We start from the raw sequence: 24,792 nt of genomic DNA on the forward strand, positions 1-24,792 counted from the left end.
GCAGGACCTTCTGGGAACATACTTAAGATGCAGTTCCTTAAAACCTTCCCCCTGTAACTTCTGATGCATCTTGTTCACTCTGGAGACCAAGAATCTGCATTTGAAAGTAATATTCCAAGTATTCTAAGGCAGGTAATCTGAGGATCACACTTTGAAACACAAGGAAGATGTTTCCCGGCTACATTTTGACTGGAGGCATTCATTTGACTCTTTTTATCAAAATCAACTTTAGAAAAGGATTTTGGAATTTAGCATAGTTTTAATATGTATTTTTCATTACTCTTTCATCTGCTTTTAAAAATTTCTGCCATATTTAGGATTAGAGATCTTGAGTTTTAATTTTGCCTTTACTAGCTACCACTCCATAGTGGACAAGTCACTTGACTACTTTATTCCTTACTTTCTTGGACACTAAAACATTTGGATGGCCATATTTAGAACCCTGTGAACTAATTTCCTTTGTCTTTTTTTTAACAATAGCTAAGGACACTTGACTCAAATAACCTGGAAACTATTATGTCGAGTGAAATAAGCCAGGCAGAGAAAGAAAAATATCATACGACCTCACTCATTTGAGGAATCCAAGGAATAATGAGAACTGAGGAACGGAATTGAGACAGAGGAGGGATCAAAGGGACCAGAGGGAAAGAGGACAGAGGGAAACGGGATGATAGGATGGGATAAACCTGAAGGGAAGGGGGGAGGGCACTGTAGGGAGGGGGGCAAGAGAGATGTTGAGAGGAATATGGGGGGGAGCATTCGGGTTGACCCTAGAATCTATGTAAACACAATTAATTAAATAAAAAAAAAAGACTATCTGATTGCTCAGTTAATAATTGAGATATAAAAAGATCTTCAAGGCCCTGGCCAGTTGGCTCAGTGGTAGAGTGTCGGCCTGGCGTGCAGAAGTCCTGGGTTCGATTCCCAGCCAGGGCACACAGGAGAAGTGCCCATCTGCTTCTCCACCCCTCCCCCTCTCCTTCCTCTCTGTCTCTCTCTTCCCCTCCCGCAGCCGAGGCTCCATTGGAGCAAAAATGGCCCGGGCACTGGGGATGGCTCCTTGGCCTCTGCCCCAGGTGCTAGAGTGGCTCTGGTCGCAACAGAGCAACGCCTCGGAGGGGCAGAGCATCTCCCCCTGGTGGGCAGAGCATCGCCCCCTGGTGGGCGTGCCGGGTGGATCCCGGTCGGGCTCATGCGGGAGTCTGTCTAACTGTCTCTCCCCGTTTCCAGCTTCAGAAAAATACAAAAAGAAACAAAACAAAAACAAAACAAAACAAAAAAAGATCTTCATGCTCGCTGTCAGGAGGAAGAGAAGTTACAGGTGTAGACAGTAATCTTGACACATTGCTTAGCCTATTTGTTCATAGAGGAATCCTGAGTATTTCTCATTATACACTTAATATTAACAAGGCTGTTAAAGTATTTTTTTTAATTTGAAATCGGGAGAAAAGAGTTTTATGGCCTTATAACAGGATATAAATTTAAAAACTGATGTTATTAATGTAAAGTGGTAAACAGATTCTCAAGAATGGCAATTTTTTTTAAAATAAAGGATCAAAGAGCAGATATTTCAAGCATTTTAGGCCACATATGGCCTTTTTCTTTCCTTCAACCATGCATCTTTTCCTTTTTCTTCTTCCTTTTCCTCCCCCGTCTTACAACATTTAAAAAAATGTAAAAACATTCTTAGCTCAGGACCACACAAGAACAGGTCAGAGCCATGCTTCTGAGGCCATATGACATGCATCTGAGTCCCTGAGGGCAGCTTGTAGAAATGCTGGTAGTGGTCCTGCAGGTCTGGGGGTGGGCTCTGCATCGGTCATGTCAAAATATGCCTTTGGCTATCAGAGCACTTGAAATTAAATTGTTTCAGGGCTCTTCACGTGATGAACAGCCCCCTCTGCTGTTGGGGTTTGAATTCCCAGAGTACTTAGTTGACAATCAGCTTTTTTGTTTAACTAAATGATGAGGTTGTTTGGTCTAATCATATAGTAGTTTAGTGGTTGGTTCTTCCTAATTTTAATGGTGTGTGTGTGTGTGTGTGTGTGTGTAATTATTTTTATTTGGAAAGTTAAATTTAACTGGTAACATTGATCAATAAGAGTTCATAGGTTTCAGGTACATAGGTTTCTCTATAGCAGGCATCCCCAAACTATGGCCCACGGGCCACATGAGGCCCCCTGAGGCCATTTATCCAGCCCCCACCGCACTTCTGGAAGGGTTACCTCTTTCATTGGTGGTCAGTGAGAGGAGCACTGTATGTGGTGGCGCCGCAAAGCGTAGCGTCACTCACATACAGTACTACTTCCAGTGACGCGGGACGGACGCCTCACGGCTCCAGAAGTGTGTCATACATATCACTTGTTACGGCTAGCAGTGACAAATATGGATTTGGACATTGACCATCTCATTAGCTAGCTGAAAGCAAACCCTAGTTCCCATTGAAATACTGGTCAGTTTGTTGATTTAAATTTACTTGCACTTTATTTTAAATATTGTATTTGTTCCCATTTTGTTTTTTTACTTTAAAATATGTGCAGTGTGCATAGGGATTTGTTCATAGTTTTTTTTAATAGTCCGGCCCTCCAACAGTCTGAGGGACAGTGAGCTGGCCCCCTGTGTAAAAAGTTTGGGGACCCCTGCTCTATAGCATTTGAACTACTGAGCGTGTTGTATACCAATCTGATGAACACTATGGTGCACCTTACCATTACTTCCTCCTGCCCACCCACACATGAATACACATTTTTATATATAATTTCAAAGAACTCCAGAGTCTACTGAAGGCTTATCCATTTTAAGGGTCTCTGCTCTGCTATAGCTGTGTAATGTCTGATTTTGAAGAAGCTTAGCATTAATCCGCTCACTTTTACACTCGATCTTAGCCAAAAGGCTGAGAAGCGATATTCCGCTCACTTTTAATAACATTAAATCTTTTAGATTGTAGCTGTATTTTGCTTATCTCCATATTTATCTATTGAATAACATCTAAATGTTTCAATTGTTGCTATATTTTTTGTATATCTATCTATATCATCTATCTATCTATCTATCTATCTATCATCTATCATCTATCTATCACCAATTATCTGGCTTATAAGACCTTTCAACTTTAGTTTATGCCCTATTGGCTATTGCTGGTCTAAGGATTAAATTTGAAACCTAAAAATATAAATGAAGAGAATAAGCTAACTGTTGGTTAGCATGAACACAGATACTTTGTTTTTGTTGTTGTTTTGTTTTTTATTATTCCTGCTAGTCACAGAAACTTTATAGACAATCATCCTATTCTAGGGTTTCAATCTCACTATTCATTCTTTCTTCAAGGCTTTTTTTTTTAATTTAGAAATTAAATTTAATAGAGTGACGTTGGTCAGTAAGAATACATGTTTCAGGTGAACATCTCTATAGCATTTGAACTGTTGATTGCATTGTGTGTTCATCAGCCAAAGCCAAATCCTTTTTCATCATCATATATTTGTCCCTCTTTCCCCCTCTTCACCCCATCTACTGCCATCTGGTAACCCCTTCCTTTTGTCTGTGCCCATGAGTCTCAGTTTTATATCCTACCTATTAGTGAAATTATATAGTTCTTAGTTTTTTTCTGATTTACTTATTTCATTCAGTATAGTGGTCTCATGGTCCCTCCATGTTGTAATAAGTGGCACCATGTCATCACTTCTTATGGCTGAGTAGTATTCCATTGTATATAGGTACCACATGTTCTTTATGTAATCCTCTATCGAAAATTACTTTGGTTGTTTCCATGTCTTGGCCACCTTGAATAATGCTGCAAAAAACATGGGAATGCATGTGTCTTTGCGTACAAATGTTTTTGAGTTTTTCAAGGAGATACCCAGTAGAGGGATTCCTGGTCATGTAGTGACTCTATTCTTAATTTTTTGAGGAACTGCCATACTGTCTTTCATGGTGGCTCTACTAGTTTACATTCCCACCAACAGTGAATGAGGGTCCCTTTATCTCCACAATCTCTCCAACACTTGGTATTACCTGTCTTGTTGATAACAGCCATTCTAACAGGTGTGAGGCAGTATCTCATTATAGTTTTGATTTTCATTTCTCTAGTAACTAGCAAAGATGAGCATCTTTTTCTATATCTGTTTGTTGTTTATATGTCTTCATGAGACATGTTTGTTCAGATCCTTTTCTCATTTTTTAATTGGATTGTTTGCTTGTTTTCCATTGAGCTTTGTGAGTTATTTAAATATTTTGGACGTTAACTTCTTTTCAGAGCTGTTGTTTATGAAGGTCAACTCCCATTTGGTTGGCTGCCCTTTGTTGTGTTGTCAGTTTCTTTTGCTGTACAGAAGCTGTGTAGTTTAATAGAGTTCCATTTATTTATTTTTGCCTTTACTTCTTTTGCCAAATTCATAGAATGTTCTGTTATAGCCAAGATCCGTGAGTCTCGTACCTGATGCTTTCTTTTATGTAGTTTATTGTTCCAGATCTTAATTTTGGTTTTTGATCCATTTTGTATTAATTTTTGTGCATGGAAAAAAAACTGTAGTCAAGTTTCATTCTTTTGCATGTGTCTTTCCCATTTTCCCAGGACCATTTATTGAAGAAGCTTTCTTTTCTCCATTATGTGTTTTTGACTCCTTTGTGAAAGATTATTTGCCCATATATATAATGTGGTTTTATTCCTGGGCTCTCAGTTCTGTTTCACTGGCCTTTGTGTCTGTTTTTCTGCCAATATCATACTGTTTAGATTATCATGGTTTTGTAATATAATTTGAAATCAAGTAGTGTGATACCTTCAGCTTCGTTCCTTTTTCTCAGGATTGCTTTGACTATTTGGTGCTTTCTGTGGTTCCATACAAATTTGTTGATATTTTGTTCTATTTCTCTAAAAAATGACATTGGGATTTTAATGGGGAATGCATTATTTGTATATTGCTTTGGGAGATATGACAACTTTATGTTGATTTGTTCAATCCCTGAACATGGAATATTTATCCATTTCATTGTGTCTTCTTCAGTCTCTTTGAATAATTCTTTGTAGTTTTCAGTATGTAGGTCCTTCACATCCTTTGTTAAGTTTATTATTAGTTGCTTTTTGTTGGAATTGTAAAAGGAATTGAAGTTTCTTTGTTGACATATAAGGAAGTGTAGGCTTTTATATATTGATTTTAAATCCTGTGACTTTACTGTATTTGTTTATTCTAACAGTTTTTTGGTGGAGTCTTTGGGGTTTTCAATATACAGGATCATGTCATCTGCAAAAAATGACACCTTTATTTCTTCTTTCCCAATATGGATGCCTTTTATTTCCTTTTCTTGCCTGATTGCTTTGGCTAAGACTTCCAGTACTAATTTAAATAAGAGTGGAGAGAATGGACATCCTTGTCTTGTTTCTGACTTTAGAAGGAAAGCTTTCAGTTTTTCACCATTTTATATGATATTGGCTGATGGCTTGTATATATATGGCCTTCATAAACTGTCGGTTAATGTAAACACAAATTCTTATGCCTCGTGTTAAATGTGTTCACAGTGCTGCTACTCAGGACTTTTTAAAAATTTTGTTATTGAGTTATGATTCATATACCACACAATTGACCTGTTTAAAGTGTGCACACATCACCATAATCTTTTTAAAAATAGTTTGCTCACCATGAGAAGATTCTCTAGTATCTCTTCACCACTACCCCATTATTAGAAAACTACAAATCTGAAATTTACTTTCAGCTCTAGGAATTACCTTTTTCTGGACATTTCATGACAATGAAATCATATAATACATGGTCTTATGTGACTAGTTTCTTTAACTCAGCATAATGTTTTCAAGGTTCATCCATGTTGTAGTGTTTATTAATACTTCATTCCTATTTATTGCTGAACAAAATTTCATTATGTATTTAGATACACATCATGTATGTATTCCCTAGTTGATGGACATTTGGGTTCTTTCCACTATTTTGTTATTCTCAATAAGGCTGCTATGAATGTGACATTATATTCATGTACAAATTTTTGTGTGGACATAGGTTTCATTTCTTGGGTATGTACCTAGCAGTGAGGTTTCTGGGTAATATGTTAATTTCAAAACATTTGGAGGAATTCCAGATTATTTTACAGAGTGTCTGCAACAATTTTACTCTCCCACCAGCAATACACGAGGCTCTTAATTTTTCCATATCCTTGATGATATATATTTTTCATTTTTTGTGTGTGATTGTCATTATAGTGGTTAAGAAGTATATCTTGTGGTTTTGATTTGCATTTTCCTAGTAGCTAATGGTTTGAGTAGCTTTTTATGTGCTTACTGGCCATTTGTGTAGCTTTTTAGCTAAAGTGTCCATTTAAATCCTTTGCCCATTTTTATGTTGATTATTTATATTGTTATTGAGTTATAAGAGTTTATTTAATCTATAAACAAATCCCCTGTTAGATATATATAACGTACAAATAGTTTTTCTTTTTCTATGGGTTGCCTTTTCATTTTTTTATGTGTTTTTCAATCACAAACATGTTTAAATTTGATGAAGTCCAGTTTATGATTTTGTTAGTCACTTGTGTTTTGGTGTCATAAGGTTTTCCCTAACTCAGCGTCATGAAAATTTGCTCCTATGATTTCTCCTAATTGTATGATAGTTTTGTCACTTGTGCCTCAGTATTGGTCTGAGGTCATCAGCCCTTGTCTTCTTGACAGAAGGATTTCAGACAAGGGACATGAATAGCAAAGCGGGTAGTGGTTCATTAGCAAAGAGAAAGTACACTTAGGATATTTCCGAGCCGGCTCTTCCGACCCTTTTGGGTGCCCTGCTTGGCTACAGTCAGGTTGTCATGCTTCCCGGAGCCCCTCCTCCGCCTTCTGGCTCCTCCTCCAGGGCCGCTTACATCTTGCTCATTGAAGGTGCACACCTTTGCCAGTAGTGGACTCCTGTAAGGTTTCCGTGGCAACTCTGGCAAGAGTCTGAGAGTGGGCTTCATTCTGTGGTGGGATTCAGCTGCTTGACACTGGTTTGGCAGAACAGATACCTAGTTTCTTGTTGAGTTTAGCAAACCAGTTGTTAAAATGGCATTTGTCATCAGTGTTCTCTCTATGGAGGACGCTTGGGAAATCACACACTGACATTTCTTGCTCTTTTTTTAAACATTTATCTGTGCAACAGCATATTAAAAGTGCCCATAATAATGTTCATTCCTATCATAGGTGAACAAATTTGACGGAACTATGCTTGTAATATTTACTTATTCATTTCATAAAACTCATTATACCTTTGATGAAATACTACACTTTAATTCCCTCGCATTTGTTACTTCAGTAAACAAACATATAGCACAAAGAGAAAAAGTGCCAAACAACAAGGGGTGATAAGCTGGCATTGGAAATATCTTAAATAACAGTTTTATTGTTTTTTTCTATCAGGTATTATTTAATATTTTTCATTAATATTTAAAAGTCTTGTAACATAATCTAGTTTTATATACCTCTTTTACTGTTCTTATTTAAGTACTAAATGCATGAAATAATAAACTATCTTTCAGTATATTGTTTTTTTATATCTAAAATGGTCATTAGGGCAGAAAACCAGTTGTTAAATTATTTGACCCCATCACTGTTTAAGTTTCTCCTTGGATCTGCTGAGATAACAAATGGTAATCAGCAACCTTTAAAAGTTAATCCTTGCCTGACCAGGTGGTGGTGCAGTGGATAGAGTGTTGGACTGGGACACTGAGAATCCAGGTTCGAAACCCCAGGGTCACCAGCTTGAGTGCGGGCTCATCTAGTTTGAGCAAGGCTCAGTGGTTTGAGACCAAGGTCGCTGGCTTCAGCAAGGGGTCAATCTTTGCTGTAGCCCTCAGTCAAGGCACATATGAGAAAGCAATCAATGAACAACTAAGGTGCTGCATTGAAGAATTGATGCTTCTCATCTCTCTCCCTTCCTGTCTGTCTGTCCCTCTCTTTGTCTCTCTCTGTCTCTGTCACAAAAAGAAAAACAAAAACAAATAAAGAAAAAAGCCAAAATCTTTTCAGAAAAGATAATGTTTATTGCTTCCCAATTAAATTTTCTTTGTTAAAGGAAAAGACTCATTTTTAATGCATATTGAAAGTAAACTGGAATAACATTGAGGAATAAATATTACTTTTGTTTATTGGGCGAAAATATGCTAATATTGGGTAATTGGTTGGACAATAATAAAAGCAAACTTTTAAAAGCCTGTATGCACATTATCAGTCTATCTGCAGGTTTGGTCATTTCTCTCAGCATCTCCTTTGGGTTCGTTTGCAGTGGCTGGTGGGACCTTCCCACACCTAATAACCACTGTCACTTTATACATTAAAATTGCTCAAAACAATGTGTTATGCTAAAATGTTCCTTTTGAAATATCAACAAGTCTTTTCTTTCTATTTCTTATTCTCCTTAATGGCCCCAGTTTCATTGAAGTCACAACAACCTCATTGGGAACTATCATCTTCCCTACTGTATGATGATATACCAAATTCTGTTGTGTTCGTTCACAATATGCCTTCTATCTTTTTCCTTTTTTCTTCTTTCAGCATCATTTCTCAAGGTCATGTCTGTTTGTTTAAATTATTCTTTGGGATATCTAAGTAATTCTAAACTGTCTTTTTGCCTTTATTTGTAATCAGTCTTTGACACTGAAGAGCAAGTGTGTCTTTCTAATACAAAGGTAGTCAAGACACTATTCCTTCAAAATCTGTCAGGCTTATAGACTAGAAGTCATGCTCCTTAGCTTGCCAGTTAAAGCCCTTTGATCTCTGGCTCCAAAACTGCATTTTACCCTCACCTACCACGTCAGTGTCCTCCCTGATTATGAAAGTTACTATACATGCCCTCTTATTTCTCTCTTCTTTTGTTCATAATTTTCTTCTTCAATCTGAATTCTTTTCTCCTTTATTGACATATTTTTATTCTTTAGAGCTCAATTTAAATGTCATCTTTTTGGGGAGAGACTTCTTATTATGCTCTAGTCAGAGTTCACATTTTGTTTCTTGTTTCCTTCCTCTAATGCATTTCTTAGACCTTTATGCAACACATTTCATTGGAACATAGTGATTTATACTTGAATTTCTCATCCAGACCTATCTGGATTCAAATCCTGCTTCTCTATTTATTTCTTCTACCTTCCTGGTCAATTGATTTCATTTCCTAAGTGTCTCCCTTATCTGTTAAATTGAGTAAATATTTGTACATAGTGTCTGGGTCTTATTTTATGCTAAGTCTGATAACACAATGCCAGCATGATAAACAGTATCTGTGTGTGAAATCTAGGCACTTGGGCATGTGGCTTTCTTGCTCAGCCCATATAGTAAGCACTTGAGGACAAGAATGAGTCTAACTCATCGTTGTACCCATCCCATCATGCTCCCTTTTACTCCTGTTTGCTGTGATTCATGGGACCTTAACTATAACTTGTTAGAATTAACATATTCATTTGTTGCTATATTGTCTCATTCCACAAAGGAATTGGGATGACTTATGAGATCCTTAAAGAACAAAAGAGTGAAACAGATAAAATCGTAGTGAGTGCCCTTTGAATCACTGAAGAGTTTAATTTCGTCAGTGTGAATCTACATCCAACAAAAGCTGTCAGTAAGAAAATGTGAACGAAAGCTTGTCTTCCTTTTTTTGTAGGATCTCGTCTTCGCCAGGAAGACTTTCCCCCGCGGATCGTGGAGCACCCTTCCGATGTCATTGTTTCGAAGGGAGAGCCCACCACTTTGAACTGTAAGGCAGAGGGCCGACCGATACCCACCATTGAGTGGTACAAAGATGGTGAGCGGGTGGAGACGGACAAGGATGATCCCCGGTCCCACCGGATGCTGCTGCCCAGCGGATCCTTATTCTTCTTGCGCATTGTGCACGGGCGCAGAAGTAAGCCCGACGAGGGAAGCTATGTTTGCGTGGCGAGGAACTATCTTGGCGAAGCAGTGAGCCGAAATGCATCTCTGGAAGTGGCCTGTAAGTGAACTCAATGCCTTATAAGTGGCATGCACATTTAACTTTGATTTGTTTGTCGTAAGTTGGATTTGTTTCTATAGATGCTCAGTATCTAAAGAAGAAGCAATCAACATATCCTACATAATTTTACTTCTCCTCCTCCAAAGAAGCTGGTCAAAATAATGTCAAGCCAGGTTTTGATGTAAATCTACTTATCTTGAAGTAATATGACAGTTGTTAGTATATTAAAGCAAGGTGGCAATGGTGCTGGTTATATTTAAAACTTAAATTGTTAATGATATTAATATCAAGTACTGTATTGAAGTTGACAGTGTGAAATGAAAAGTTTATGTTTCACACAGCATCAAATATGAGGGATAAATTTAATATTGTACCTATTTATTAAGATATATATATATATTTATTTCTAAAGCTAACTTTTATCAGGCAATTTTACAAAGATTATAATTATTAGTTTAAGTTAATTCCTTTCCTTACAGGCTGAATTCAAGAATTATTAGTCTAGGTATGCTAGGAGGAACACACCAACAATAACATAAACTGTACTTTATTTATTTGATAAAATATTTCTTTCAGAGAAGAGATCTTATTTCTCTAGGGACAGAATATACATCGGAGGGCATTACTCAGTCTTGGGAATCGGCAATAGCTAAGGATTTGTCCTGACTTGGACATTTTGAGAATATATGTATTTATTAATCAGATAGGCCAAACAGCAGTAGTGAATCAAGGTATCATTGCTTTTCAGCAATTTCAACATGCATTCCATAATTTTATGGATTATTTTCCAGAAAAAAATTAAAAAAATATAATAAATTTCTTTTTCTGGTTTATAGCAAGGATTTGACATAGTAACTTAAACAGTCCCATACATTTTCAATATTATCTATTTTGAGGAAAGATTTTTATCTAGGATTCATAGTGAATAAGATGGCAACAAAGGGGTCTTTAAAAATATTGTACTTTTTCACTCTATGGTTGCATCAGTAGGTCTCATAGATGAGAGAACTGAGGAATTTCAGAAAGCATGAATTTTATTTCTATGTCTGGGGGGAAGTTTAGGTAAGTAATGGCTCATGGCTTCATATCTGTAATTAAAGTTGATACTTATACTCACATTTCACAATGTATTACACTAGATTATAAAACTTGTATATTTGTGTATTGAAATTCTCCATATCATCACCAGGATGAATGACAGCATCTTTCACTAAACAAAATCATACTATTTCTCATTCAGCTATTCCTATGAAAGCTGTTCGCGAGTGTTCAGTCTTTTGGTCTATAGTTTATACCAGGAAATCTGGAACCTACTGGTGCTTGAAATGTGTAGGGCCAATAGGAGCAGATTAGAAGAATTCTAAACCCAAGTTGTTCTGTGAAGGTCCTCGGGGTAAGAGCCTTAGGAACTGAGCAAGCAATGCCATTTTGCACTGAACACCAGTTAATTTCATTTGATAACTTCCTTTATAAAGGCGTTCAATTCAAATCTTTAGTGAGATTTGAAATATACATGAAAACCTTAAGAATGCAAATATTCCTGTTATATTACTATTTTGAAATATCTTAATTCTGCAACTTTTGAAAAATATTGAAATATTTCAGTGTCAAATTCTGTTGATCTTTTCTCCCCACCTGATCCCTTTATAGTAAATATAACAGACATTGTTCTCCCCTTTTATAGATAAAATGAAATTTGTGAGAGTTATGTGACCAAGACTTAGATAATTCATTAAAGAGGAATTCTGTGTCAGAGTCTGATTCTTCTAATTTTCAATTTCATAGAATTGTGCCATATTTGGGAAAATTAAAATAAATCTGGCCTATTTTCTAGAAATAAAAATTAAGAATTTTTAAATTGTTTTATCTATTTAGCAACATATAACCGTTGTTAATTCTTAACTAAAATTTGTTCTTACTATTAAAGATTATTTAAATTAGTCAGTTATTTTATTGTTGAGCAGGTATAAATTTACAATTTTTTTATAGCAGAAACTTATCTTTGTTAAAACTGCTCTTAATAAACATGCATCACATACTATTTTTTAGTAATCTGAAGGATTGCTTTCTCTCCTTATTGCATCACTAATAATAAATTAAACTGTTTTAGGAGGAAAATTTTAAACCATGGCTTTTTTTTCCCAGTACTGTGACAGTAGTTTTAAAAAGTTTTTAAATCAGTGAGCTTTGAGAAATGCTAAAACTATTTTTGATCTACAGAGGAAAACAGAAGTCTTCTAAATTCAGAAATGTAAATTGAATTTAGCTGGTGAATAACATTCTTTCTTTTAATGTCATTTGAGGCAACACAATATCAAACAGTATTCATTTATATGCTACTCATCTCTTTCCCATTAGTTCATCAGTCTTCTGTCTTTTCTTGTGCTTCTTAAAATATATTAATATGGAAATTTGGGTCAAAACATTTTGATTTTTCAATAGCATTAGTAACCAAAGTCTTTTTATAAAATGGTATAAATTATATGTGTTTTTCCTTTACCAGCTAATATACCTTTGTCCTTCATATTTTTGAACCCTTAACATAATAGTTCAATTATGGTACATTTATTCTTCATACATTAGAGAAAACAATGGTAGCTCAAAATCATTGTGTATTGGGAGAACTGCAGGTAGGTTGATATGAGGTTGGTGGGCAGCATGCCTCTGAAAGATAGGCATATGCTACGTCCTAAAGTCTAGACTTCTTTGTTCTGTAAAAGGAGAGTCTTTGATGGAAAATTAAAGATTGGCTTAAAAGAAGGATGATTGAAATCAAAGAGGAATTAAGAACCTGTCTAAAAACTCAGAAGAAGGTTATTATTAGATTTTAAACTGAATATAGCATGGAGATGAAAAGAATAGTTAGAATCATGCTAAGAAATTATACATCATAGTACTATGGTCGATTTGGGGGATATAAAGGGACTCCCATGTGTGTGTATATGTGTGTGTGTGTGTGAGAGTGTGTGTGTGTGTGTGTGTGTGTGATACTACCATCCATAGCTTTGGCTGTGTTGTTTGCCATTACAGTGAGAGAGATACCGAGGCAAAAAGACCTCATGTTCTCTTCCATTTTATTGTTTTGAAGTTTCTGGAATTGAGAGGCAAGATATTTCGCAGATAGAGGTCGAAACCACGGGAGCAGACAGAAGTAGACGTGATTGCCCGGGTAGGTTGTGAGCCCGGTAGTGAACAGGGGGCTCAGAGCGTCACCGCTGCTCGGAACCCGAACACTTACAGTGGGCAGTGGAAGGACGTGCTGGTGCAGAGGCTCAGGGGTGGTGTCAGAGTGGACGGGATGTTGGTGGTGAATTGACAAGAATATCAAGGGGATAATTTTCCAAGTGAAAAAGTGGTTGGGAATGTAAATGTCACACGGTGGTCAAATCAGTGTCTCTGGGCTCTGGGCAAATTGTGTGGGAGGTGGAGTTGATGTGGAAAATGCTGCCTGTTCTTCCCAGACTTTAGCTCTGAAGGGGTGTGGGGGACCTGGAACAGGGTGTTTTTGTCGTGGGCATCTGTACTGTGCATTGTAGGGTAGTATAGCAACATCTCTGCCCTTTCTTTGTTCAGGACTTTCCTAACCCGCTTTATGACAACCAGGAATGTCTCCCAACATGGCCAAGTGCCCCCAGGGTAGAGGGCTGGCAAGGGTTGAAATCAGTTGAGAACTACTGAGTCAGGTATAACTAGGTGGTCAAGAGTATGGATAAGCAGGAAACAAGTTTGTTACAACTTTTATTGTGAAATGATGAATGATAAAAGATGGAATTCTTTTTTGCTTCACCTCGGTTGTCATTTTTAAATTAAATCTTGTTTTTCAGCTGTTGTATGGAAGATGTGATTTTATTGCTACCTATCATGAGGGATTGTATCGAAGTCCTCTTCTTCTTACTTAATACATTCAGTTTTATGTTGAGGAACAAGGTAGGGGAGGAAAGGAATATTCAGAACCCATTCTTATCAGGAAGATTTGAATGACCTCATATTTGCTTTCCCTCCTTGCTTTTTTTGTGTGTGTGTGGGGGGGGCGGGTATGCAATCCATATGCACTTTGCAAAAACACTTGACCTTTAGGGAAGGTCTTTCTGCAAAAAGTGAGTTTCACATATTTAGAAAACAGAACGGCATGATCCGCAGCCAGGCACGTATGGGGCACTGAAGATGTGAAGGCGCAGCTTCCTGATGCCCCCCCCACACACACAGAGGGCCAGGCTAGCTGGTGCAGATAGGGTTTCCGTGGGAGCCCCAGTGCCCGCTGTGTGCAGAGCGGCAGGTGCACCGGATCCTCGTGCGCGCGGAGGGAGGGTCGCAGCGCAGCCTGCCATGAAGCCCGGCTTGGTGGCAGCCCCCAGAGAGAGCAGCTGTAGCCCCAGGTGGTGACTATATGACAGCAGCTTGATCTATCGACCAGGGTAAAAGGGGGTTCTGGCCTAAATGAAAATTCATGAAAAATTGATGAAGTCGGAGATTATTTTTCCTGTTTTCTTTTCTCAGCACTACGCCAGCGGTGCAGAGAGGGGAGATTAAGGTGCTGAACGCTTTGGTGGCAAGGAGGTTGTGGTTCAGAGTTCAGGGGTCACATAGAAACTGATTTTTTTTTTTTTTTTTTGCTCTCTGTATTTCCAAACAAAATACAAGAACTTTTCAGACTAATTGTGATTTGCCTTTGATTTAATAAAAATAAAAATAAAATGATTAAATGTCTTAAAGTTGCCTTTTGATGCAACTACAAAAGAGAGGATAGTTGAGAATAATAATTTAGTTGGGAACTAGAAAGAAATTAAATTCCATGACTGCAGGGTGATTTCTTTTATTTTTTCTGGCTTTTTTTTTTTTTTGTCCCATGTATCAAGACTCATGATGCACGAAAGTCATTTGGAGAAGGAAAAGATCTTGCATTATTTATAGGTAACAGATTGCTAGAATAGCAAAGCCATGGGACACTCTACAAACATAATGATCCCGTTTGCTTTAAATCCAAAACGAAATGGATGGTTTATTTGTACAAGGAAGGGAGGTTACAAAGGTAAACTGACTGAAGTCCGAGGTTACAGGTGGCATTGAACATGAACACAAAGTGAATTGTTTCTTTGATATTCTAAGTTCATAAATACTTTTTTCTTTCTATAAAAATTTATTTTAGTGATAAACAGTGCTAGTCAAAATACCTTTGTGCTTCATAAAGAGACAGCATGAGTTAAATTAAAAAACAAACTTGAGCCTGACCTGTGGTGGTGCAGTGGATAAAGCATCGACCTGGAAATGCTGAGGTCGCCGGTTCAAAACCCTCGGCTTGCCTGGTCAAGGCACATATGGGAGTTGATGCTTCCAGCTCCTCCCCCCCTTCTCTCTGTCTGTCTCTCGCTCTCCTCTCTAAAATGAAATAAAAAAAAAACAAAACAAAAAAAACAAACTTGAGGGTCAATGGACATCTTATAATCATTGCTTATAATCCATTGCACTTGAATTTATTTATATCAAGTGGATGAGTCAGTGTTTTATAGTTTATTCACAGAATTGTTCAACCAACACCATAATCTAATTTGGAACATGTTCTTTCTTTAAAAATTTAATTTAATTTATTGTGTTTACATAAATTCTACTGTTGCCCGATTGCATCCCCCCCCCTGTATTCCCCTCAACATCTCCTTTGCCCCTCTTCCAAAAGCGCCCTCCTCCATTCCCTTCAGGTTTAATTCTGTTCCTCAGTTCACATTGTTCCTTGGATTCCTCAAATGAGTGAGGTCATATGATATTTTTCTTTCTCTGCCTGGCTTATTTCACTCAACATAATAGTTTCCAGGTCCATCCATGTTGTTGCAAAAGGTAATATTTCCTTTTTTTTTCATGGCCCCATAATATTCCATTGTGTATATGTACCACAATTTTTAATCCACTCGTCCACTGACGGACCCTTGGGCTGTTTCCAGATCTTCGCTATTGTGAACAATGCTGCCATAAACATGGGGGTGCATTTCTTTTTTTGAGTCAGTGATATGTTGTTCTTGGGATATATTCCTAAAAGTGGGATGGCTGGGTCAAAAGGCAGTTCCATTTTTAATTTTTTGAGGAATATTCATACTGTTTTCCACAGTGGCTGCACCAGTCTGCATTCCCACCAGCAGTCTGCATTCTCACCCTTTCTCCACATCCTCGCCAGCACCTATCATGTGTTGTTTTATTGATGAGCATCATTCTGACTGGTGTGAGGTAGTATCTCATTCTGGTTTTAATTTGCATTTCTCTAATGATTAGTGATGTTGAACACTTTTTCATTTGTCTATTGGCCATCTGTATGTCCTCTTTGGAGAAGTGTCTATTCATTTATCTTGCCCATTTTTTGATTGGATTGTTTGTCTTCCTGGTGTTGAGTTTTACAAGTTCTTTATAAATTTTGGTTACTAATCCTTTATCAGACGTATTGTCAAATATGTTCTCAATACGGTGTGGTTTGTCTTTTTATTCTGTTCATATTGCTTTTAGATGTACAAAAGCTTTTTAGTTTGATATAGTTCCATTTGTTTATCCTGTCTTTTATTTCACTTGCCCGTGGAGATAAATCAGCATATATTGCTGTGAGAGATGTCAGAGAGCTTACTGCCTATGTTTTCTTCTAAGATGCTTATGGTTTCATGACTTACATTTAAGTCTTTTATCTATTTTGAGTTTATTTTTGTGAGTGGTGTAAGTTGGTTGTCTAGTTCATTTTTTTGCAAGTAGTTGTTCAATTTTCCCAACACCATTTGTTAAAAAGACTGTCTTTACTCCATTGTATGCTCTTATCTGCTTTATCAAATATCAATTGTCTGTAAAGCTATGGGTTTATTTCTGGGTTCTCTATTCTGTTCCATTGATCTATATGCCTGTTCTTATGCCAGTACCAGGTTGTTTTGAGTACAATGGCCTTATAGTATAACTTGATTATCAGGAAGATCAGGAAGTGTGATTCCTCCCACCCTGTTCTTCTTTTTCAAGATTGCTGAGACAATTCGTGTTTGTTTGTTTTTTTTTTTGGTTCCATATAAATTTTTGGAATACGTGTTCTATATCTTTGAAGTATATAATTGGTATTTTAATTGGTTTTGCATTGTATTTATAAATTTCTTTGGGTAGTATAGACATTTTGATGATGTTTATTCTTCCTAACCATGAGCACGGTATATGCTTCCACTTGTTTGTATCTTCCTTGATTTGTTTTATCAATGTTTTGTAACTTTCCAAGTACAAGTCTTTAACCTCCTTGGTTAAATTTATTCCTAGGTACTTTATTTTTTTGGTTGCAATAGTGAAGGGGATTGTTTCCTTAATTTCTCTTTCTGACACTTCATTGTTGGTGTATAAAAATGTCTCTGATTTCTGTGTATTAATTTTATACCCTGCCACCTTGCTAAATTCATTTATCAGGTCCAGTAGTGTTTTGACTGAGACATTAGAGTTTTCTATTTACAGTATCAAATCATCTGCAAATAATGATAATTTTACTCCTTCTTTTCCAATTTGGATGCTTTATATTTCTTCTTCTTCTCTGATTGCTATAGCTAGGACTTCCAGAACTATGTTGAATAAGAGTAGTGAAAGGGGGCACTTCTGCCTTGTTCCTGATGTTAGGGGGATTGCTTTTAATTTTTGACCATTAATTATGATGTTGCCTGTGGGATTTCATAGATGGCCTTTGTTATGTTTGAGGTATGTTCCCTGTTCTCACTTTGCTGAGAGTTTTGATCGTAAATGGGTGCTATATTTTATCAAATGCTTTTTCTGCATCTGTTGAAATTATCATGTGTTTTTTCTCCTTCTTTTTGTTTATGTGATGAATCACATTAATTGATTTATGAATATTGTACCATCCTTGTCTCCCCAGAATAAATCCCACTTGATCATGATGTAGATTTTTTTTCATGTATCGCTGGATCAGTTTGCTAATATTTTGTAGAAGATTTTAGCATCTAAATTCGTCAGGGAAATTGGCCTATAATTTTCTTTCTTTGTCTTGTCTTTGCCTGGTTTTGGAATCAGAATTATGCTCGCCTCATTAAAGGAACTTGAAAGTCTTCCTTTCTGTAATTTTTTTGAAATAGGTTGAGAAGGATAGGAGTTAGTTCTTCTTTGAATCTTTGGTAAAATTCACCAATAAAGCCATCTGGCTCAGGGCTTTTGTTTGTTGGGGTTTTTTGATAACTGTTTTGATCTTATTTGTTATAATTGGTCTGTTTAGGTTTTTTGATTCTTCCAGATTGATTTTTGAAAAATTATGTGTTTCAGAGAATTTGTCCGTTTCACCTAGGTTGTTTAATTTCTTGGCTTAGAATTCTTCATAGTATTTTCTTATAATATTTTGTATTTCTGTTGTGTCAGTTGTTATTTCTCCACTCTCATTTCTAATTTTATTTATTTGAGTCCTCTCTCTTTTTTTCTTGTGAGTCCGGTTAAAGGTTCATCAATCTTGTTTTCCCTTTCAAAGAACCAGCTTTTGGTTTCATTGATCCTCTGTATTGTTTTTTTAGCCTCTATGTCATTTATGTCCACTCTGATCTTTATTATTTTCTTCCTTCTACTACATCTGGGCTTTACTTTCTGTTCTTTTCCTTGTTATTTTAGATGCAGGGTTAGGTTGTTTATTTGAGCTTTTTCTAGCTTTTTAAGGTATGCCTGTAGTGCTATGAACTTCCCTCTCAGGACTGCTTTTGCTGTGCCCCATAAATTTTAAGTTGTTGTATGCTCGTTATCATTAGTTTCTAGGAATTTTTAAATTTCTTCTTTGATCTCATTGTTAATCCACTCTTTTTTTAATATCATGCTATTTAGTTTCCATGTGTTTGAATATTTTTCAGTTTTTCTGTTGTGGTTGATTTTTAGTTTCATGCCATTGGGATCAGAGAAAATGCTTGATATGATTTCAGTCTTAAATTTGTTGAGAAATCTTTTGTGCCCTAACATGTGGTCTATCCTAGAGAATATACTATGAACATTTGAAAAGAATGTATACTCTGCTGCTTTAGGGTGAAAGGTTCTGAAGATATCTGTTAAATCCAGTTGATCTAGTGTGTCCTTTAAGTCTGCTGTTTCTGTGTTAATTTTCTTTCTTGAGAATCTATCTAGTGATCTAAGTGGGGTATTGAAATCTCCTACTATTATAGTCTTGCTGTTGATCTCACCCTTTATATCCATCAAAGTCTGCTTTATATATTCAGGTGCTCCTATATTAGGTGTGTAGATATTTATAATAGTTATATCTTCCTGTTGGATTGCTCCCTTTATCATTATTTAGTGACCTTCTTTATCTCTTACTATAGCCTTTATTTTAAAGTCTGTTTTGTCTGATATAAGTATTGCTACCCCAGCTTTTTTTTCATTTCCATTTGCATGATATATTTTTTTCCATCCTTTTACTTTAGTCTGCGTATCTTCTGTTTTGAGATGTGTCTCTTGTAGACAGCATATGTATGTGTCCTATTTTCTTACCCATGCAGCTACCCTATGTCTTTTGAGTGGATCATTTAATTCACTTACATTTAAGGTTATTATTGATATGTAGTTGTTTATTGCCATTTTATTCTTTAAAGCTATCTTCCTCTTTTACTATATTCTTTTCCCCCTTTGTTCTGTTTACAACAGGCCCCTTAAGATTTCTTGCAGCACTGGTTTAGTTGTAATGAATTCCTTGAGGTTTTTTTTTTGTTTGTTTGTTTGTTTTTTTCTGGGAAGATTATTTTTATTTCGTCTTCAATTTTAAGTAATAGCCTTGCTGGATAAAGTAGTCTTGGTTGTAGGCTCTTGCTCTGCATTACTTTGAGTATTTCTTGCCATCACTCCCTTCTGTCTTCAAGTGTTTCTGTTGAGAAGTCGGATGTCATCCTTTTGGGGGCTCCTTTATAGGTGATAGTCTTTTTTTCTCTAGCAGCTTTTAATATTTTCTCTTTATCTCTTAGCTTTGGTATTTTAATTAAGATGTGTCTTTGTGTGGATTTCTTTGGTATTCTCTTTAATGGAGTTCTCTGTGCTTCTTGAACTTGTGTGACTTTTTCCTGGATCAATTTAGGGAAGTTTTCAGCTATGATTTGATTGAACAAATCAAACCCTTTGTTCTTTCTCTTCTTCAGGGACACCTATGATGTGGATGTTATTTCTCTTCATGTTGTCACAGAGCTCTGAGTTTCCTCAGACTTTTTGAGTCTTGTTTCTTTTTGCTGCTGTGCTTCCATGCCTTTGTTTATATTGTCCTCTAACTTGCTGATTCAATCCTCAGCTTCATCCATCTGCTTTTAATTCTTTCCATTGTGTTCTTCATTTCTGATATTGTCTTTGTCATTTCTGACTGATTCTTTTTTATTATTTCAATGTCCTTTTTTATATTTTCTATCTCTTTATTTAGGTGCTCATTATTTCCATCTATTGCTTCTAAGATCTTTGAGCATCCTAACAATCATTATTTTAAATTCTGCATTCGGTAATTTGTTTATATCTGACTCATTCAATTCTTTTTCTGGGGATTTCTCTTGATTCATTTGGGTTGCATTTCTCTGCCTTCCCATTCTGTCTGTGTATAAAAAGGGTGTGGCCACAGGAGTCCAGTGGGTGTGGCTTCTGTGTTCCCTAAATGTGGTCTGTCTGCTGGCCCACCACCCCCTCTGCTGATGCCTCAGGCATTTGGGTATGGGCCTGGAACATGTTCTTTACTCCTAAAAGGCCCCAATACCTATTATCAGTCTATTCCCATTCCCTGCAACCCGCCCCAGTCCTAAGAAAATACTACTCTACTTTCTGTCTCTCTGCATTTGCCTATTTCAGACTATCATAGAAATAGAATCATATAATATATGGACCTTTCAGACAAGTTTCTTTTCCTTAGTGTAATGTTAATGAGGATCATTCTTGTGGTAGCAGGTACTAGTGCTTGATTTCTTTATGTTGCTGAATAATATTTCATTGTATGGATATACCATATTTTCTTCATCTGTTCATCAGTTGATAGACATTTGACTTGTTTCCACTTTGTTTCTCCTTTGAATATGGCTGCTATGAATATTCCTCTACTAGGTTTTGTGTAACATATGGTTTCATTTGTATTTTCTCTTGGTTATAAACTTAAAAGTATGAATTCTTTGTCATAGGATAACTCTGATTATCTTTTTGAGGAATTTATATGTAACTTTTAAATGTAGATTAAACAATATTTATTATTGCTATTGAATTAACTCTTTTTAGCTTCCTTCTGACAATATTTGCTAAATATTACTGAATGGCTGACATGTTATACTTCCTGTGTCATATGTTGATAAATTAAAAGAGAAAATGATTAACCATCTGAAAATGTTGAATGACTGCAAAGTCTTTATTTTGGGGGAGGATCAGTTATTTAATCAAAAGTGTGTATGATTTGATGGAAATCACTTTTAATAGACTGTGTTGATTTGGTCCCATTTAAGTTAAATAATCTTGCTATTATAGTTTTTGCTTCATTTTCTGTCACATTTTAATTGTCCTGAAAGCAAGCAATATTGTATCTTCTCAGGAGATGATTTTACTATTCTCTAGAATAATGGGTATTGCCTTTTCTTTCCCCGTTGCTTCTCCTTCCAATGTCTTAGTTTTTTTTCATTCTTCTTTACTTGTAAGATTTACAACAAGCAATTATAACAGAAGTTGGTTAATTAATTCCAGGAATGGGAAAACAGAGAACAGCTCTTACCAAGTCATGAGTTCCCTGCAACACATAAACATGTAAACACATCTGTTTACTTGAATGCATGAGTTGAACTGAAACTGATATTCATAGATTTGAACCAGAATGAATTTAGAACTGCCTTTTTCATGATTTCTCTAGATATATTTCTAAAAATCACAAGAGAGAATTCAGAGGTTCGTCAGGGTGAGTTAGATACATGGATAACTGGAAAATACTTACATCTCATGATACGTAGAAGATGTTATGGGCTGAACTATGTCCCTATGAATTTCTTGTATTGAAACCTCTAACCCCCAGTAGTACCTCAGCATGTGACTGGATTTGGATGTAGGACCTTTAAAATGACAAATTTCTAAATGCAACTCTTAGTGTAGGCCCTAATTTAATCTAACTGGTATCATCATAAGAAGAGAAAATTTGGACACATAAAGAGACACCAGGGAAACATACATGCAGAGGGAAGACATAGGGGTCGATGGCCATCTGCAAGCCTGGGAGGGCGCTCTGCCTCAGAAGGAACTAAATCTGTCAACACTTGAATCTTGGACTTCCAGCCTCTAGAACTGTGAGAAAATATTCGTTTTTTTTAAGCCACCTCGTCTGTGATATTTGCTATGGCAGCCCTAAGCAAGTAATAATGTCGACCATTAATTTTCTAGCGTGAGTAACACCAAGTAAGAGATTGTGTTAAGAGGAAAGTCAGTTATGAGAATCAGACATTGTTTATGCTCAGCAGATTTTGTGCTGTCTGCATCCCCGGTGTCCCTCTGAGGCTGTATTAAAGAAATCTCTAAACTCAACTGAAAGCATGAGAAACCATGAAAATGCCAGCATCAAAGACTCAACCTAAAACATATTGAAATGGAAACAAAAGACCAAGTGGCACACATTTTGGTAGTATTAGAAGACAGACGATCTTAGAGGGGGTATCTGTTTGTTCTCATACAGATGTCTGTGTTCTTTGGGCTGTTTTGTATATGTACCTTTTAATTTTGCGCTACTCCACATCACAGTCTTTCAAATGTAGCCTTCTCCTTTAAATATTTACAAGGGAAGGTGTGATATTGCAATGCCTGGGAAACATGTTTGAACTTATGATCTATTTAAATATGTATAATGCTGTCTTTTGATATCAGATTTCTATCGATTGAATTAACGGTCTCTAACCCCTCTTAGCACAAGTGTCAAGTTGCTACTCATTCAAATTGGCCTGAATTAACTCTGATTCCAAAGAAAGCACATAATGAAGTGAACTCTTGATGTTTTCTACTTTTCAAAAGTTTATTTCCAAAAACCAGTATTGTCTTGATCTCTGCAATCATGTCAGTCCTCTTCATGGAATGACAGACAAAAATATTCAATGTTTAAGCTGTATCTGTGCAAGACATTCTGAGGTCAGAAACCTCTCTTTTAGGTAAAGTTAAACATATTCAAGGCTTTGGAGGGTTTCCCACCTACAAACCTTTCAGTTTATTTCAACTGTTGTACAAATATAAATATAAATTGATTTCACTGAAAATGTATATAAGTTCACATTATTCTTGGGAAATATAATTTTGTGCTGCAGCATGTACTCTTTGTGTTTCAGCAGAAAGACAGGTCTCCTATTTTACTTCTTTAGATTGAATTTGTTTCCTTTTCTTAAAATTTTATTATATTATTTTGTGTGACAGAGACAGAGAGAGACAGAGAGAGGAACAGATAGGTACAGACAGATTAGAAGGGAGAGAGATGAGAAGCATCAGTTCTTCGTTGTGGCACCTTAGTTGTTCTTTGATTGCTTTCCCATATGTTCCTTAACTGAGGGGCTACAGCAGACTGAGTGACCCCTTACTCAAGCCAGCGACCTTGGGCTCAAGCTGGTGAGCCTTGCTCCAACCAGATGAGCTCACGCTGAAGCTGGCGACCTCTGGGTCTCGAACCTGGGTCCTTCCGCATCCCAGTCCGACACTCTATCCACTGCGCCACCACCTGCTTAGGCAGATTGAATTTGCTTCTGATAATTATAGTTAACATCCTTCAATTCTGAGGTGGGTCCCGTAAGGTTTCTGTAATTACTTGATGAGTCAGTATGTGGTAAGCTCTTTACAGGAGGGCAGAATTTAAAACAAATAGATAAAGTGTTGTCCAATTCTGGAAATTTCTTTTTGTATGAACATTTCTAACAGTTTGTGGCATAACTTAAAGGACCAGTTTCAATCTTCTTTCCACTCTGTACCACTGGAATTGATTTTCCCTTTTAGGAAATTTTTAAAAGAAAAACAACAACACTTTGAACCACCTGTTTTTAAGTTAGGAGATAGTCATACATTTTTGTCAACAGGATACATGGTTAATAAGAAATAATCGAGAAAAGCAATCTTGGGTCCCTGCATGGGGTGATTTCTATAAACTCACTGTAGTTTTCCAGCACTGCCCTTCTGGGGCTGCTCAGACATCCATCGTTGAGTGTCTCTGGTCCTTGGAAAGAATTCCAGAAAGCATTCTAAGAGAGGCAGGTGTTTTCATGATGTGATGGTCAGATATTTAGGCCCAGACCCTGGTGATCCCAACGGGATTTTTTATGTTTATTTTGCTTTGATTTGTTGTGTTTGCAGAAAGTTGACCGCCCAAAATAGCCTGTAGGTATTTGTTCATTGGTTGGTCAAGGGCAGCCAACAAAGTTGTTAGGCTGGGTAACAAGCAGTAGAAATAGCCTGATTGGCTAATGCCATTGGCCCATTGAGTGATATAGGAAATAGTGCTTGAGAATTAAGCTCTTAAATTAGTATCTAAGAAGTTAAAGGCTCCTTGTTAAAAAGCAAATGTGTGTGTGTGTGTGTGTGTGTGTGTGTGTGTATATATATATACATATATATATATATATTTTTTTTTTTTTTTTTTCCCTGAGCATCAAGGCATTTCCCAGTATACAAGTACTTCTTAGTATTTAGGAAGGTAATCAACATTTTTAAAAGTCATCTAACATTTAAATCTTTACAAAAAAAATTTGGGACAAAATTTACAGTGTGTGTGTGTGTGTAAATATAATGTGACTATTTTCAAATATAAGTCATATTTAATATAGTTCTTTTTATATATATCAACATGCCTCGTTTTTCTCTTTCTTTCTTCTTTCTTTCTTTCTTTCTTTCTTTCTTTCTTTCTTTCTTT

General features: G+C 36.4%; 1 protein-coding gene across 14 annotated transcripts in view; it reads left to right on the top strand.

The window, feature by feature from the left end:
• The window catches only part of ROBO2 (roundabout guidance receptor 2), a 1,384,729-nt gene that overhangs the window by 791,802 nt on the left and 568,135 nt on the right, over positions 1-24,792 (top strand). For all 14 annotated transcript variants that reach the window (XM_066347995.1, XM_066347997.1, XM_066348002.1 and 11 more), the window contains exon 2: positions 9,624-9,950. In XM_066347995.1, the coding sequence (XP_066204092.1) occupies positions 9,624-9,950 (327 nt within the window). The remainder of the gene's footprint in view (positions 1-9,623; positions 9,951-24,792) is intronic.

The sequence above is a fragment of the Saccopteryx leptura genome, chromosome 8 (genome assembly GCF_036850995.1).
Source record: "Saccopteryx leptura isolate mSacLep1 chromosome 8, mSacLep1_pri_phased_curated, whole genome shotgun sequence".
NCBI classification, from domain to species: Eukaryota; Metazoa; Chordata; class Mammalia; order Chiroptera; family Emballonuridae; genus Saccopteryx; species Saccopteryx leptura.